The sequence below is a fragment of the Schistocerca piceifrons genome, chromosome X (genome assembly GCF_021461385.2).
Source record: "Schistocerca piceifrons isolate TAMUIC-IGC-003096 chromosome X, iqSchPice1.1, whole genome shotgun sequence".
Lineage (NCBI taxonomy): Eukaryota > Metazoa > Arthropoda > Insecta > Orthoptera > Acrididae > Schistocerca > Schistocerca piceifrons.
Genome location: NC_060149.1, coordinates 189220810 through 189239214, shown reverse-complemented (window position 1 = coordinate 189239214; position 18405 = coordinate 189220810). Strand labels below are relative to the sequence as shown.

Genomic DNA, 18405 nt, shown 5'->3' with positions numbered 1-18405 from the left:
TAATGGCCAGTAGTGTAGTGTGGAGAAATAGCTGAAGGAGCTGAAAACAAATAAGTCACCTTGTCTGGATGCAATCCCAATTTGGTTTTGCAAACAGTACCCTACAGCACTGACCCCATACTTAGCTTGCATTTATCATGAATCTCTAGCCCAGCACAAAGTCCCAACTGACTGAAAAAAAAGTGCAGGGGACTCCTGTGTATAAGAAGTGCAAAGGAATGGACCTGCAAAGCTACAGGCCAATATCCCTAACATCAGTTTGCTATAGAATCCTTGAACATATTCTCCGTTTGAATATAATAAATTTTCTTGAGACCGAGCACAGTTTTACAAAGCATCACACATGGCAAAACTCAGCTTGCCCTTATCTTACATGGTATACTGTGAATTATGGATGAAGGGCAGCAGGCAGATTTCATATTTCTATATTTCCAGGAAGCATTTGACACGGAATCCCACTGCAGGCTGTTACCGGAGGTACAAGCTTATGGAATAGGTTCATAGATGTGAGAGTTGCTCAAAGACTTGTTAAGTTATTGAATCCAGTTTGTTGTCCTCAATGGCAAGCGTTCATGAGAGAGAAGAGTATTGTCAGGAGTGCCCCAGGGAAATGTGTAGGACTGCTATTTTTTCCTATAAACATAGATGATTTGGTGGACTGGGTGGGCACCAATCTGCAGTTGTTTGCTGATGATGCTTTTGTGTATGGTAAGGTGTCAAAGTTGAGTGACTATACAAGGATACAAGATGACTTGGACAAAATTTCTGGCAGCTAGCTCTACATGTAGAAAAATATTAGTTAATGCAGATGAGTAAAAAAACAAACCCATAATATGTGGATACAGGATTAGTAGTGTCCTGCCTGACACAGTCATGTCATTTAAATATCTGGGTGTAATGTTGCACAGCAATATGAAGTGGTACGAGCATGTGAGGATTGTGGTAGGAAAGGTGAATGGTCGACTTAAGTTTATTGGGAGAAGTCTAGGAAAGTGTGGTTTATCTGTGAAGGAGACTGCATATGGGATGCTAGTGCGACCTATTTTTGAGTGCTGCTTATGTGTTTGTGATCTGTACCAGGTCAGATTAAAGACAAACATCAAAGCAATTCAGGGCCAGGCTGCTAGATTTGTTACTGGTAGGTTCAAAAAACACACAAGTCTTATGGAGAGGCTTCAGAAACTCAAATGGGAATCCCTGGAGGGAATGCAACATTCTTTTCGAGGAACACTATTGAGAAAATTTAGAGAATCAGCATCTGAATCTGACTGCAGAACGATTCTGTAGACTCCAACATACAATGTGCATAAGGATCATGAAGATAAGATATGAGAAATTAGAGCCCATACAGACGTATTTCTCTCATTCTATTTGTGAATGGATCAGGAAACGGAATGACTAGTAGTGGTATGGGGTACCCTCCACCACATGCTGTAAGGTGGAGTGCGGAATATCGATAAAGATGTAGGTGTACAAACTATCTCGATAAAAACCTACTTACAAAATTTCAAGAATCAGCTTTTAATGAAGACTCTAAGAAGATACTACAACCCCCTATATAAGACCCTTGTACAGACTGTGGGGACAAGATTAGATTAATTACAACATGCATGGAAACATTTAAACAATAATTTTTCTTGTGATCCATATATGAATGGAACAGGGAAGAAACCTACTACAGTGGGATGCACCCTCTACTACACAGTAGTTGGCAGAGTATAATTAAATGGAGGTATGTCAGCTTCACTTACTGGTAATTCTATATGTAAGAATGCTCAGTTTCCCTAATATGCCAGCTAGCTTTCACCTGAGTTCATAGATATTGGGAATTGTAATGTCACACATCCATCAGAACACTTATTGTTTGCAGTAAGTTTTCATGAGAATATTTCTCCCGTGTTTCATGGAACAATCATAAAAAGCTACAATATAAACGGTATAAAACACTGAAAACTAATGTCTAAAAAATTATTGAAAATGAAATTTCTGCTGGACTTACTTTTCATGTGATGTACATCATTTTGAAAGCTTGATGACATTTGACTGATCATGAAGCTCATTTTGAAGTCCATCATGAGCAAAGTTTCATTTTTTAGCTGCTTAAAAAATCTTATGTCAACCACATTATGTTGAGCAACTGAACTGCTGTCTATAGTTAAAATATGTCCCGGAAAGTATGAAAATGTCAAAAGTGAAGCCATTACTCAAAAACGGCGACAAGCAGAAGGTAGAAAACTACTGGTCAATATCCCTCCTTCCGGCATTTTCCAAAATAATAGAAAAATTAATGAAACATAGAATCAACAAATATCTAAATAATCATAAGTTACTAAATAGAAATCAGCATGGCTTCCAGGAAGGTAAAAATACAGAAACAGCACTAATGTGCTACACTGAACAAATAATCAAATATTTAAAAAAAAAAAAAAAAAAAAAAAAAAAATAAAAAAAAAAAAAAAAAAAAAAACCAATTGCATAGTAAGAATTAATTTAGATCTCTCCAAAGCATTTGACACTGTCAATCATGTCATTCTCTTAGAAAAACTGGAAGCATTAGGTATTCACAGGACAGGGAAAAAAAGTGGTTTGAATCATACCTACAAAACAGAACACAGATTATAGGAGATGTCAGATTACTCCAACCAGAAAATAAATTTAGTATCAGGTACAAAAAAAGTGGAAATAGGAGTGCTGCAAGGCAGTGTTCTAGGTTCCTTATTGTTCCTTTTCTACATAAATGACATTCACACGTCAGATGGAGCAGCAAAGGCCATACTATTCACAGATGACCCTAGTGTGATAATAGGCGCACCAAAGCAAATGCTGCAAACAACTACTGATCAAGTAATAAAGAATGTCCACACTTGGTTCAATGCAAACTGGCTGACATTAAATGCAAATAAAACAAATTATATGCAGTTTAGGAAAATATGGCAAAATGTAAATCTTGATCTGTTATTGGGTGACAAGGCCTTAGACAGAGTTGCATCAACAATATTGCTGGGGATTCATATGGATGAAAATCTTTATTTTAATGACCATGTAATGAAACTTGTGCAGAAACTTAACTCAGCCTATTTTGCTCTTAGAATTATTGCAAATGTTTGTACTGCAGAGTGTGCCAGGATGGCATATTTTGGCTATTTTCAGTCTCTTGCAACATACGGAATAATATTTTGGGGTTCCACGACTTGCCATCTAAAACAAATCTTTCTGTTACAGAAGTGGGCTATTCGAATAATAACACACAGTCATCCACAGACACAAAGCAAACTCTTATTCCACAAGCTTAAAGTTCTAGCACTACCTCCCTTATATATATACAAATGTGTTTTATATGTTAGGGCCCACCTTGCAGATTTTCAGACAAATGCTGACTTGCATAACTACAATACCCAAAATAGCACAGCACTCCATCACTCCATACTCAGTGGGAGGAGGGGGTTGGGGGGGGGGGGGGGGGGGGGAGAGGAGAAGAAGGAGAAGAAGAAGAAAAAGAAGAAGAGGAGAAAAACACACACACACACACACACACACACACACACACACAAAGGCATGTGAGTCATATTGGTACAAAACTCTACAACAGACTGCCAGCCAACATCAGAAAGTTAGAAAATGAAAACAGAATTTCTACTTGAGCAGTGTTTTTACTCAGTAAATGACTATTTAAAAATAAATAATTCTGATAATGTTTATATTAAAGCAAAACTGAAAACACTGTCTTTCATCCCCTAAAGTTTCTGTTAATTTTGTATATCTGATGGACAGCTGTTTTGTGTGGTAAAATCTTTACTGAATTATTGTAGTGAATATAAGGGCTTCCTGTTCAGGGAAGACAAAAGTAAAGCCTTAGGGCAAACAGACTACGCAGTTACAATACTGTTAGTATACATATATAAAAAGTTGTATTACTGGGTCTTGTACGACCAAGTATTATTCTTTGTACAATTTTGTATGTATTATTGTTTGTACCATTTAATATAAAATTTTGTTTGTTCCTTTTCCTTAAATTGTTTCCCATAAATTTACATGTATTTTTGGACAATTTACATGTATTTTTGGACAACATCCATACAATATTTATTGTCTACAGGTGGATAAATAAATAAATGAACTATTAACTTGACAGCTTCTTACATACATTTTGTATCACGACGGAATTTACAATATATTGTTTTCTGTGTGGAGCTGTGTATTTCATGGCATAGAGATAGAGATAGAGAGAGAGAGAGAGAGAGAGAGAGAGAGAGAGAGAGAGAGAGAGAGAGAGAGAGTGGGGGGGGGGGGGGATGGGGAGGGGGAGGGGGAGAGGGAGAGGGAGAGAGAGAGAGAGAGAGAGAGAGAGATATCAATGATCACTGCAACCATATTGTCCAGTCTTTTGTTCTGCACTATGCAATTATTAACTTTTGGCTCATAGTAACTTTTGTATAATCAAGTAATATCTCTTCAAGTACAGGGTTTCACTAAAGAAAATTTCAAAACTGACCTTCCAGTGAATATAGTTTCACAAATTATAGCTGTGAAGTTTTCTGGGCGCCATTCAACAATGTTAAAACAGCTTATTTTCCATCACAATAATTATATATAGTTCTATAACAGGCAAATAGATCTTTCAAACAACATTTAAAAACTTTGTAATGTAGCTGGCCTTCAAGGTAATTAGCTTTTGAAATATTATCAATTTTTTCTTTAGGCTGTGAGGTAAATAACTGTGCGAAGTTTTTGTAAATAATAATGTATTTAATTTTTCACATTTATAAAATATTTTCTCACTACATGAAACATGTTCTCAAGGTACATATACTTGGAAACAAAAACTGCAGTATGGATTTTGAAACTGGTTTTCATTTAACATGTTGAATGAATGTAGACAGAGACATATTCTTTTGATAACAACTATATTCGACAAATAAAGCTTTTATTACAACACAGAAACATTCAGTTCATTTTTATGTAGTTTTTTGTCATGTTTTTGTCATGCACACAGTAACAGGACCAGTTTATTGGATGAACTACATAATGTAATACTAGGAACAGTAAAGGAAGGGTACGGTATCAACAATAATGTGTGGTACATGTTTCTCATGGAACAATCATAAAAAGCTATAATATATACAGTATAAAACACTTAAAACTAATGTCTCAAAAATTATTTAAAAATGAAATTTCTGCTGGACTTACTTTTCACGTGATAAACATCATTTTGAAAGCTTGATGACATTTGACTGATCATGAAGCTAATTATGAAGTCTATCATGAGCAAAGTTTCATTTTTTAGCTGCTTAAAAAGTAGAGCAATAAAATAGGCAGGATTGACTTTTTTTTTTCTTTCACAGTATAGTACCAAGTTTCGACAAAACATTAATTTAATCTTCATTTGTAACAGTCTAACATAAATATCACTTTATTTCATTCAAACATTTTCAGTTCAGAGATAAAATTGCATCTTGTCTTACATCTTTCATAGTTATTGAACATCACAGAGAAAGAAACACACAATTCTGAGTTTACAATGTGAAACATAGTTAACACATATCACACATATTCTTTTATGTTCAACAGCTACATACAACATTCATTTTAATACTAAAATAATACATATAACATCATCTGCTGTTAATTTATAAGACAGGTGAGATCATTCTTCACATAAGCTTGCAGCCTCACATCTACCACCAATCCATGGTAGCTTTGAAGCTTACAGCCAACACACAATGATATATATGCCAATTTGCCTGCACCCTCCATAAATCAGTGTCACACCAAATATCTGGGACTAGAACTACTGCATTTGACTTTAACTGCAGCAAATGACTAATAAAATTCAGATTGACACACAGCTAAGTTTCACATTTTGTAACACTTAATTTCGATAACACAAATATGGACTAATGGGACAAGTGACTACTACACACATTTCTTTTCATGTTTTGTCATGCTATTACATCTTGGAAACTAACAACAGCCTTCTGCTTAAAGGTACATGAAACATCAACAACATGTTGAAACAAAAGAAGGGATACACAAATACATTTATTGACAAATATAACACTAATTTTAGATACAGAGACAGACAACTAGTAATATACCATCATCATTTTCATAAACATACAAGCAATTATGGCTAAATTTCTTGACTTTGGACTGCAACAGTGTTATGTGTCAAGACACAAAGGAATTGAAGACATCAGCTGCCAGTGGGCACTGATTTATTTCAATGGGGACAAGATGGAAATTTGTGCTGGACCAGGATTCAAACCTGGGTCTCTTGCTTACTAGGTAGATGTGCTGGCTACTACACTGTCCCAATGCAGTGGTCACCACAATCACATGGACTACTCTAGTACTCCAGCCCCAAATTCTCAACTCATACCGCGCATGACTGATGTAGTGCCCCGGGTCATTAGTCTCATTACCTGTAGCCTCATGCCATTTCTCCTACGTGTTTGAGCTTCATGTGGATCTGCACTGAAGGCATCTTTGGCCATCATCACTGTAGTTATACAGTATCAACATGATGCCTGTTCTTTCAGATGTGTGCAGATGCACACCATGCTTGAACTCTTATGGAAATTGGCAAGATGCCACAAGTAATGAGGCTAATGAGCAGAGGTATTACATTAGTAGTGTGTGGTCACCAAATCTTGTGTAGTAAACAGGAGATCTGAGAGTGAAAAAATTTTCAACTTGCCCTATTCATATAAATCAATGCCCACTGGCAGTTATTGCCTTTAATTCCTTTGTGTCTTGATTCATAGTGGCTGCAGAATCAAAATGGTGTCTGTTCTTCCGGACATGTCCAAAAGAACAGACACCACATACATAGTGTTATGTATTCTGTAACATCTTTGGTGGTTTACTGCTGATCTTTCTTCAGAAAAAGAGTATGTACATATACTTCACAGAAACAGAATTCTATAAAACAGAGCTTGCCTTATACCTCCAGTCTACACAGGTTGTTCTTCACCATCCCCAGTTCCTCGTGAAGGAGCTTGTGAACAACCATTAGTAGTTCCAACAAAACCATTCACATGGCCATTTGCAGTAAGATACAAGTCAGGAGGTGCAGAAGCAGACATAGGTACTGGATGATGGGCAGCATTGCTCACTAGACAAGCTAATGCCTTGTACATCATGAAGTAATCGTCCTGCAAAAGAAAGAAAGAACACTTAAAATCATTTTCTAGACATAAGGTTTAGGTCCACAAATAATCATATCTGTGATATTGTGAAAAGACAGTCCACTCAGCATAAAGTAATATCTGTATGATAGTAATTTGCAGAATAAAGCCTTCTAATCAGAACTCACACTCAATTTCCCCCTTACATTGTTTGGAGCCATGCATAATGAAAAACACAACTTTGTATTTTGTAGAAGGCAATGCTTGCTTTACAAATATAAGGACCACCACATCAATAACACTGACAAAGAATTACTCCATTTGTTCATTAGCTCTCCACCTTATGAGAGGTTTGAGCATATTCTATACCATAAAGGGGGTTGTGTAGTTTGTAATTCTTCTCTCTGTCTGTTTCAAATTTATCAGGCACCAATAAAGGAAATGATTTTATTTGACTAGTTGAATACTTAACTTGGATTGACAACATTTTTTACCTCTTGTGGAATGTGCTCTGATTTTTGTGCCCGCTGTGGCCAGAGGTCATAGCAGTGTCAATGATGATACGTCACCTGTAGTGTGATTTTACAATATGGTGCATACTGGTCTGAAGTTTCAAGTGCTTATTTCCATGTACTGCTGAATGCGTAGCTCATAACTCTTTTAAAGTTGTTAATGCAGTTTTCGCTTTACACAGCCTCCTTGATGACTGAGTCCAAGTACTGTGAATCACGGACTAGAATAAGTGTGTCCTCTGAACATCATGTGACCACTGGTATAGAACTTTTAAGTGTTACAGGGTTTAGGTTAGCATCTCACTTTTGTAGATCAGAAATGGAGAAAGGAGGAGTTGCCACATTCATTAGGAACTGTCATAAATTTAAGAACATAGACATTCATAAATTTTGCCTAGAACAGCACATGGAAGCATGTGCAACAGAATTAGAATTTCACAAAAAATCCTTCATAATATTAAGTGTATATCGAGCACCTGCAGGTAACTTTAATCTGTTTGTAAACCACCTTGAGGCTGTAATGGCCCATTTAACAACCAAAAACAAAGAAATAGTGGTTGCTGGTGATTTCAATGTAGATTTCCTTAAAGACTCTCCCAATAAGAACTTATTTGAGTTAGTAACACTATCATTCAACTTAATTCCCACTGTAAAGTTCCCCACTAGTGTAGCAACTTGCTCACAAACAGCCATTGATAATATCTTTATTGAAGAGTCCAATGAACAAAATTATATTACAAAACCAATAGTCAATGGCCTCTCAGGCCACGACATGCAGTTCCTTCTGTTAAATGTTAATACTGAACAGGATATAAAATCTGTTAAATCTGAGCTCAAGAGGGTAATCAATAAGCCAAAAATTGATTATTTTAGGGCACTCCTCAGAGACATTCACTGGACTGATGTTTACAGTGCTCATGGCATGAATGAAAAATAGGACACTTTTGCTAATAAAGTGCTTACCTTATTCGAACACTGTTTTCCCCCAAAACTTACCAAGGTTAGACCAAAGTCTACAAAAAAGCCATGGATTACTTGAGGAATAGGGGTATCTTGTAAAACAAAAAGAAAACTGTATCTGTCAATCCGAAACATTTCCGATGTTGATGCTATAGCACATTACAAGAAATACTGCAAAATATTAAAGACTATAATACGGATGTCAAAGCAAATATATTACAAGGAAAAGATAGTCATATCAGATAACAAAATAAAGACAATATGGGATATAGTGAAGGAGGAGACTGGTAGAACCAGACATGAAGAGGAACACATAGCATTAAGAGTAAATGATACATTGGTGACAGATGTGCATAGTGTTGCAGCAGAACTTTTTAATAAACATTTTATAATTGTTACCAAAAAGATGGGGTTGTCAGGTTCGGTAGATGCTGCTATGGAATACCTCAGACTAGAAATTTCAAGCAACTTCCATAATATGAATTTGACCCTCACTACCCCAACAGAAATAATGTCCATCATAAAATCTTTAAAATCAAAAACATCTAGTGGGTATGATGAAATATCAACAAAGTTAATTAAAGAATGTGATTCTGAGCTAAGTAACATATTAAGCTATCTGTGCAACCAGTCATTTATCAGTGAAATATTTCCTGAATGGCTGAAATATGCTGAGGTTAAGCCACTGTTTAAGAAGGGAGATAAAGAAATAGCATCAAATTTCCGTCCAGTTTCACTGTTGCCAGCATTCTCAAAAGTTTTCGAAAAAGTAATGTACAGTCAGCTTTATAACCATCTTATCTCAGATAACATACAGTCAAAGTCACAGTTTGGATTTCTAAAAGGTTCTGATATTGAGAAGGCTATCTACACTTACAGTGAAAATGTGCTTAATTCATTAGACAAAAAATTGTAGGCAACTGGCATATTTTGTGATCTGTCAAAGGCATTTGACTGTGTAAATCACAATATCCTTTTAAGTAAATTAGAGTATTATAGTGCAACAGGAAATGCTGCAAAATGGTTCAAATCTTATATCTCTGGCAGGAAACAAAGGGTGTTATTAGGAAAGAGACATGTATCAAGCTATCAGGCATCATCCAACTGGGAACTAATTACATGTGGGGTCCCACAAGGTTCCATTTTGGGGCCCTTACTTATTCTTGTGTATATCAATGACCTTTCATCAGTAACATTACCAGATGCCAAGTTCGTTTTGTTTGCCGATGATACAAACAGTGCAATAAATAGCAAATCAAGTGTAGTCTTAGAAAGATCAGCAAATAAAATATTTGTGGACATTAATCACTGGTTCCTAGCCAATTCTTTGTCACTAAACTTTGAAAAAACACACTACATGCAGTTCAGAACTTGTAAGGGACGTCCCACGAATATATGTCTAACATACGATGACAAGAAGATAGAAGAAGTGGACAGTGTTAAATTCTTGGGATTACAGCTTGATAATAAATTCAACTGGGAGGAGCACACCACAGAACTGCTGAAGTGTCTTAACAAATCTCTGTTTGCAATGCGAATTTTGTCAGACATAGGGGATATAAAAATGAAAAAGCTGGCATACTATGCTTACTTTCATTCCATAATGTCATATGGGATTATTTTTTGGGGGTAATTCATCAAGCCAAGCTAAAGTTTTCCGGGCACAAAAATGTGCAGTAAGAGTTATATGTGGTGTGAACTCAAGAACATCCTGCAGAAGCCTGTTTAGGGAACTAGGTATACTAACTACTACTTCCCAATATATTTATTCCTTAATGAAATTTGTCATTAAAAATATATCACTTTTTCAAACCAACAGCTCAATTCATGGAATCAATACTAGAAATAAAAATAATCCTCACAAGGATTTAAAGTCACTTAGTCTTGTACAAAAAGGTGTGCATTATTCAGGAACACACGTTTTCAACTCCTGGAAATTGAAATAAGAACACCGTGAATTCATTGTCCCAGGAAGGGGAAACTTTATTGACACATTCCTGGGGTCAGATACATCACATGATCACACTGACAGAACCACAGGCACATAGACACAGGCAACAGAGCATGCACAATGTCGGCACTAGTACAGTGTATATCCACCTTTCGCAGCAATGCAGGCTGCTATTCTCCCATGGAGACGATCGTAGAGATGCTGGATGTAGTTCTGTGGAACGGCTTGCCATGCCATTTCCACCTGGCGCCTCAGTTGGACCAGCGTTCGTGCTGGACGTGCAGACCGTGTGAGACGACGCTTCATCCAGTCCCAAACATGCTCAATGGGGGACAGATCCGGAGATCTTGCTGGCCAGGGTAGTTGACGTACACCTTCTAGAGCACGTTGGGTGGCACGGGATACATGCGGACGTGCATTGTCCTGTTGTAACAGCAAGTTCCCTTGCCGGTCTAGGAATGGTAGAACGATGGGTTTGATGACGGTTTGGATGTACCGTGCACTATTCAGTGTCCCCTCGACGATCACCAGTGGTGTACGGCCAGTGTAGGAGATCGCTCCCCACACCATGATGCCGGGTGTTGGCCCTGTGTGCCTCGGTCGTATGCAGTCCTGATTGTGGCGCTCACCTGCACGGCACCAAACACGCATACGACCATCATTGGCACCAAGGCAGAAGTGACTCTCATTGCTGAAGACGACACGTCTCCATTCGTCCCTCCATTCACGCCTGTCGCGACACCACTGGAGGCGGGCTGCACGATGTTGGGGCGTGAGCGGAAGACGGCCTAACGGTGTGCGGGACCGTAGCCCAGCTTCATGGAGACGGTTGCGAATGGTCCTCGCCGATACCCCAGGAGCAGCAGTGTCCCTAATTTGCTGGGAAGTGGCGGTGCGGTCCCCTACGGCACTGCGTAGGATCCTACGGTCTTGGCGTGCATCCGTGCGTCGCTGCGGTCCGGTCCCAGGTCGACGGGCACGTGCACCTTCCGCTGACCACTGGCGACAACATCGATGTACTGTGGAGACCTCACGCCCCACGTGTTGAGCAATTCGGCGGTACGTCCACCCGGCCTCCCGCATGCCCACTATACGCCCTCGCTCAAAGTCCGTCAACTGCACATACGGTTCACGTCCACGCTGTCGCGGCATGCTACCAGTGTTAAAGACTGCGATGGAGCTCCGTATGCCATGGCAAACTGGCTGACACTGATGGCGGCGGTGCACAAATGCTGCGCAGCTAGCGCCATTCGATGGCCAACACCGCGGTTCCTGGTGTGTCCGCTGTGCCGTGCGTGTGATCATTGCTTGTACAGCCCTCTCGCAGTGTCCGGAGCAAGTATGGTGGGTCTGACACACCGGTGTCAATGTGTTCTTTTTTCCATTTCCAGGAGTGTATATAAGTACAAAATAACTTCTGCACAATTTCAATGCAGTAATGTGTTCATTGTAAATAAGTATTATAGTAGTTGTATTACATGTTTATTACATTATAAATAAATAAAAACTTTTTTATTTTGAATTCAGTGCATTAGTATTTGTAAAATGACTTTCATATAGTGTTCATTAAAAAATGACGATCATTCCACTAGGGACCTGTGGAATGGTACATTAGCTTATTTGTTTTAGTTGTAAATATTTGTCATGTATTGTTGTTTTTCTGACATGTTCCACATCCTGGAGGACCTCCTCACTATGGATCAATTGGAATGAAAGTAAATCTAATCTAATCTAATAACGGTTATACATAAGGCTGTGTCTGGCCACCACTGATTTCTCTAGATTCTTGTACTTGAACAGCCGCACAAATTGTTTATGATGGCACTGTGTAGTACTTTTAAAGTGTTCCCACTAGGGCAATGAATGTTTAAGGATACTCACATTTGATAAGCTAAACCTGTCAAAATAAATCAAATAATACATGACCCGTGGTTGTGTACTGTACGTTAAAGTTGGAATCTGTCGATGTAAACAAAGGAAGTAAGTAAATAGAATATGAAAGATGACAAAAGTTGGGCTACTGAAATGTTCAGTTGAGCACACAGCAAGTAGTGTCACTGAGTTGGAAGACACTATCAATGAAGCCATACTGGAACATACACATAATCAGTAAAATAAGTGTGTAATGTTGAAAAAGAGAAAACACAATTTGATTGATACCTTTGAAGAGACAAGGTATGAAAATCACCACAATAGTGTTATACAATGCAAGGCACGTGGTAAACTATGAGCTGGCATGAAAGATCATGTGTGAAAGGTAATGTAACAGACATTTAATCCATGGAAACTGATAATTAAGTGTGAATGAATGTCAAGAACTGGTGTGTGATGGATAATGAGATTTTGACAAAACTTAGAGAGCGGGTAACTACATTTGGGAAGATCTGCAGACACATAGGCAAGGTTTCAGAGGCACAAAATAATGAAACACACATGGGAAGATTGGTAGCACACACCAAAGTCTTAAAAAAACCTTGATGAAGCAGAAGAAATATTTAAATGAAGTGCACAACATGTCAAAGTTGTAACAAGTGAAAGTTTTCAAAGGTATTATTCGTCTGCATCCTGTTAATGTAAGTGTGAGATTCGTGCATGTCACACTGATTACAAATGCAATATGCAATAGTTTGTAGGTTACTACTGTGGGACACACACACACACACACACACACACACACACACACACACACACACACACACACACACAAAAATAGTTTCAGAAGGACTCCTTGAATACTAAGGAATGTTGAAGGTAACAGAATAATATACAAAATGTAACACACTAGATGATAATACAATACCACCATTGATTTGAGGTGCAATGCAAATCAGGAATGTGTTTGTTGGTATTAGAGATTGTATGCTCCATGTCATGGTACCATTTCCATTAGCCATGGGAGAACGAAAAATTAAATATTTTTATCTCAACTGATTCTGCAGAATACCAGCTGGTACATGTCAGCAATAATGGAACCATTAGACATGGAAAAAGTGTTAGAGAAAACTAGCAATAAGTTTTAAAAACCTTAATTACCTTGTGTGGGAGAGGTGGTTATGACTATCAGTAACAGCATAATTTATTGAGATCTTGCATCCTAATTTAGTAAATTAGGTAACAGAAATCAGAGCTGTTAACTTTGTCCACACGACATCATCCATTCATGACAAAATTTTAAATTTACATTTAAAAGTGAAAACAAAATTATTTTTCAGTTACAATTATTAGATCCTCATTTGTCTCTAGAGGTACACTGTTGCAAGTTCACTAGTGTCAAAAGTTAAGCATAACTGACAAAAACAGGAAAATCTAAATAATGATTGTGAGAAATCGCTATATATGTTTAGAATGTAATCTCAAAGAGATGCTATTTGAAACCTGTTTTGCAGGGAAGATTCCTCAGACACCTTGAAGCAGGTCAGTCACAAAGCATAGTCTGCAGAATGTCATTCAATGGAGTTAGTGCTGCTTCAAAATGCACAGGAAATGTTCCCACAGATTTTGTCATCATGATTGATGGTGTGGTTCCATGTGCATTGCCAATTTATCATTTCCATTTTATGCTCAATATTTCGACAATTGATCAAGCTGTATTTGGGTATATATCACAACCCATGAGAATGTGGCATGTCTTATGTTGGACAAACTATCAGAAAAGTTGAAGAGAGATGCAAGAAACATCAGTGACACACTCCACTATAACAACCAAGCAAATCAGCTGTCACTGAGCAATGCCTCATATGTAATCATGAAATGAAATATGATGAGACCGATCTTGTAGTGCAAAGGCAAAGTTTCTGGGACAGCATAATTAAGGAATCTCACAAAATAAACTGTCAACAATCACAATAAACAGGGATGGAAATTTCAATTTAAACAAGGTTTGGAATCTTGCCAGCCATCACATCAAACAGAGATGGAGAAGGCAGATGGAATTTATGTTTCATGGATATCAGTGTGGGCTCTGAGAAAGAGCACCAAGGGGCATAGTGGGTGTCAGGAATTGAACCCATCTGTAAACAGCAGTATGAGACCAACATTACTTCACGGTGTGGTTGGAGTTCAGGCAGTGAGTCTACAGAACAGAAAAACTCACAGCACCTGAGGAAAATGGCACTGAAATACTGTGCAGTACACCTGCGAGCAAACCCTCCATGAAATGTTCATAGTACATCAGCACAAAGTTTATCAGGACCTATGTCCAGCTTAATTGCCTAATGCTGTTTTATTTGATGATGTCTGTATAATTTACAGCTGCTTCAGGAGTCTTGGTTTTCCAACAAGCTGTGTAGCAATGCCTTGGAGCTAATAGTGTGTGTGTGTGTGTGTGTGTGTGTGTGTGTGTGTGTCACCCTTCTTTATACACACAGATCATTGGCAAATTGTTCAAAACCTTTAATACAATTCTCTGTTTGCTGTATGCCCAGAGGCTAGGAACTCATGATGCATGGCATCTTGTCAATCAAAGAACACGTTCATCCACACTTAGATGATGGATCTATACATGCATGCTTTCTTTTGGCAACAGACCCTTTCCCAATCACGATAGTAACTGCACCTTTGTTTACATTTTGTAGCCACAGACACAAGTAATTCCCCATCACACATTTCTCAAGGGAGTTTTTTTTCATCATTTTGATTTTCTTTCATCTCTTGACTGTTAGTGATTCACTTTTTCACAGCAACTTTTAACTGACAATTTCCAAGAAACAGACAATCACCACAAGATGATCACCAGCTGATGGAGAAGCTCATCTAATTGACTGGTCTTCCTTCATCAATGTTCTACCCTCTTTAAAATACTTGAATCAATTGGCACACAGCATGTGGTTTAACTAGTCTTCTACATATGCATGTTCAAGCAATTCAAACATTTTGGTACAGATTTTCCCTAATTCTAAGAAAAAAAATGTTGAAGTTTGTATAGATTTTTGAATTTTTCTTCCAAAAGTGCTGACAGTATTATCACCATTTGTAATCTGAAGATAATTTAGGTTTTTATTTTTTTTCTGCTATGTCCAAATGGAAAATCAGATATGTGGATGTGTTCTTGAAAAAGTGGAGAACCAAAAGTAAATTATATGCCACTCATGTTGGTGGTCTCCTGCCACAGGTGAAGCAATGTATAGTCTCCACAATCATGTAAAATGATACTACAAGATTATTACAATGGTGAGGAGACAAAAAAATAAAGAAGTCTTAAAATATGAGAAGGAAAGCACCTATATGAAGATAACAGAAGATAATTGTATGCAAAAGTATCAAAAACTTCTAACAATCAAACAATGGAAAATCCAGGATGGAATGTAACAATATTGTCGCAGAAGAAGCTGAGTACCACAGTCACCCTGGTGTAGTTGTTATGATACAAGACTGTTGCATGAAGTGTCACCTGAACTCTAAAATTTTAATTTCTATATTCGGATTGATTACATTCTAGAAGTATCCACAAATGTCAAGAATTATTGTACTGGAATGTTCTGTAACTGTGTATATACTGTATGTGTTCTGGATGGAGGCAGTTAACTCCGTGCTCTTGTATGTGCAAGTGCTGAATAAACCTTCGTTAAGTGAAGTTAGTGTTCGTCATTCATCTAATTACACCTTCTTCTACGTGACATTACTCTGAAGGAGGCGCCGGGTATTGGAACTTGTGATAGCGCACATTATCAGCGACACCTTGGCTCTCATCAGGCCATGACAGAGCCGCCGTTTACATGGTGAGAAACCAGAGTTCGAGCCATATTCAACAGATCGCAATCTATCGAAGACAGAAGAAGAAGAAGACGTTACGATGACAGCAACTGTGTGTTACCACATGAGACATCCTTCTGGATTCTCTGGTGATGATGTCCAAGATCGAAACAAGTGGCTGAAGGAATATGAGTGTATAGCCAAATTTAACAAATGGGATGACACCGTGTGTTTGGCTAATGTGTTTTTCTACTTGGAGGGCACTGCCAAGCAATGGTATGAGAACAACAAGGAGAAGTTCACAAGCTGGCAAGTATTCCAGGCAGAACTGCACAAGTATTTCGGTGACACACAACGACAGAAGTGCAAATCTGAAGATAAATTAAAGTGCAGGGCACAGCGTCCAAGAGAAACTACAGCATCCTACATTCAAGAGGTCTTGGAGCTGTGTAAAATAGTGGATCCTAGAATGAAGGAGGAAGATAAGGTTGCACATCTCATGAAGAGTGTTGCTGAGGACATGTATCAAGCCATACTCCTGAAGGAGGTTTCCACAGCAGGTGACTTCATAAAATGGTGCCAAGTATATCGAGACAATGCATCAAACCAGAATTACACGCAAAAAGTTTGAACGGCTTCCAAATGTCATATCAATATCTGTGATGGAGGAAGCAACTGATTACACAAGTGTTCTTCATCAGATAGTAAGAGAGGAAGTTCAGAAGGCACTTGGATTGCATGGCGAGCAAAAAACTGAGACTCTTCAAGAGATCATAGGGGAGGAAATGGAACAGACATTGAACCCAATCTCCTGTCCTTCATTTCCTTTTAAAATGGTGAAAAAGTTGAGACCCAGACAAAGTTACTTTACTACAATTCCGCATGAGGAACCTTTTTGGGCACCAAGGAAGACTGACGTCTGGAGGACCCAGGATAACCAACCAGTATGTTTCCACTGCAGACAACCAGGACATGTGGTGCGCTACTGTCGAGAAAGGTGGTGGATATGTGATGACGCCCGCGCCAGAAGACAGCAGACCGATCTTAGCCGAAGCCAACTCGTATGACGAAGATGAAAAAGAAGATGTGGGTGCAGGACGATGTAGGTTACCATCGCTGCAAACTAGCCGCTGGAGAGGACGCTCCCCAACATGCTGATCAAGGTCTCCATTACCGTTTAGTAGCTCCAGCCAATCACCTAGCCGCCATACCTTCCTTGGAGGTGAGGCCGCCGAAGAAAAAAATCCTCCGACGTCGATCACTACAAAAATGATAGGAAACTACGTCAATATCCTGATGGACGGCCACCCAGCTCAAGCTCTTGTGGACTTTGGAGCATCATATTCAGTCATTTCGGGGAAGTACCATTGCCAATTGCAGAAAACCATATCTACATCTACATCTACATTTATACTCCGCAAGCCACCCAACTGTGTGGCGGAGGGCACTTAACGTGCCACTGCCATTACCGCCCTTTTCTGTTCCAACAAAACATCTCTGCTGAAGGTGACTAATGGGAAATATGTAAAACCTACAGGAAGATGTGTCATTCATATGGGTATAAGTGGCCATACACAGCCATTACAATTCATTGTCTTACAAGAGTGTAGTCATGACGTCATTCTCCTATGGGACTTTTTGAAAGCTTCTCAGGCAATTATAGATTGTGGTTGCCCGAAGATTATGGTAGATGAGATGAGATACTGTGGACAGGAAGATGCACATCCGAGTGTGCTGAATGAAGTGATCATTCCTGCAGTCAGTGCTACAAAGGTAACTGTCATGTGTCATGCCATGCATCAACCCATGGATCTTGTAGTGGAATGTAAGAGAGGCATACCACTGAAGAATAACTTGGTCATCCCAGCCTCTGTCATCTTGTTTAAGAACGGATTTGGTGAACCGTGGATAGTTAACTGTCACCGAGAATCACAGATCCTTCCAAGATGCATGTGCATAGCAAACGCTGAGCCGTAAATTGCCAAACAGCGGAGCATCATAGAAAGCTCTCATGCCAAGTCTGTGGGAAAAATTGGCACTACCACTACGAGACACGATCTTCTAGCTTGACTATCACCAGATCTCACTAAGAAATAACAGAAGAACCTATTTGCCATTCTTCAAGAGTTCTCTGAATACTTCAATCCACAGGTGAAGAGCAAAT

At 38.6% G+C, this 18405-nt stretch overlaps 1 protein-coding gene across 2 annotated transcripts in view; it reads right to left on the bottom strand.

The window, feature by feature from the left end:
* Nucleotides 1-4887: 4887 nt before the first annotated feature.
* The window catches only part of LOC124721448 (tyrosine-protein phosphatase 99A-like), a 524901-nt gene continuing 511383 nt past the window's right edge, over nucleotides 4888-18405 (bottom strand). For both annotated transcript variants that reach the window (XM_047246429.1, XM_047246430.1), the window contains one exon: nucleotides 4888-7154. In XM_047246429.1, coding sequence (XP_047102385.1) covers nucleotides 6954-7154 — 201 coding nt within the window. In that variant the 3' untranslated portion in view covers nucleotides 4888-6953. The remainder of the gene's footprint in view (nucleotides 7155-18405) is intronic.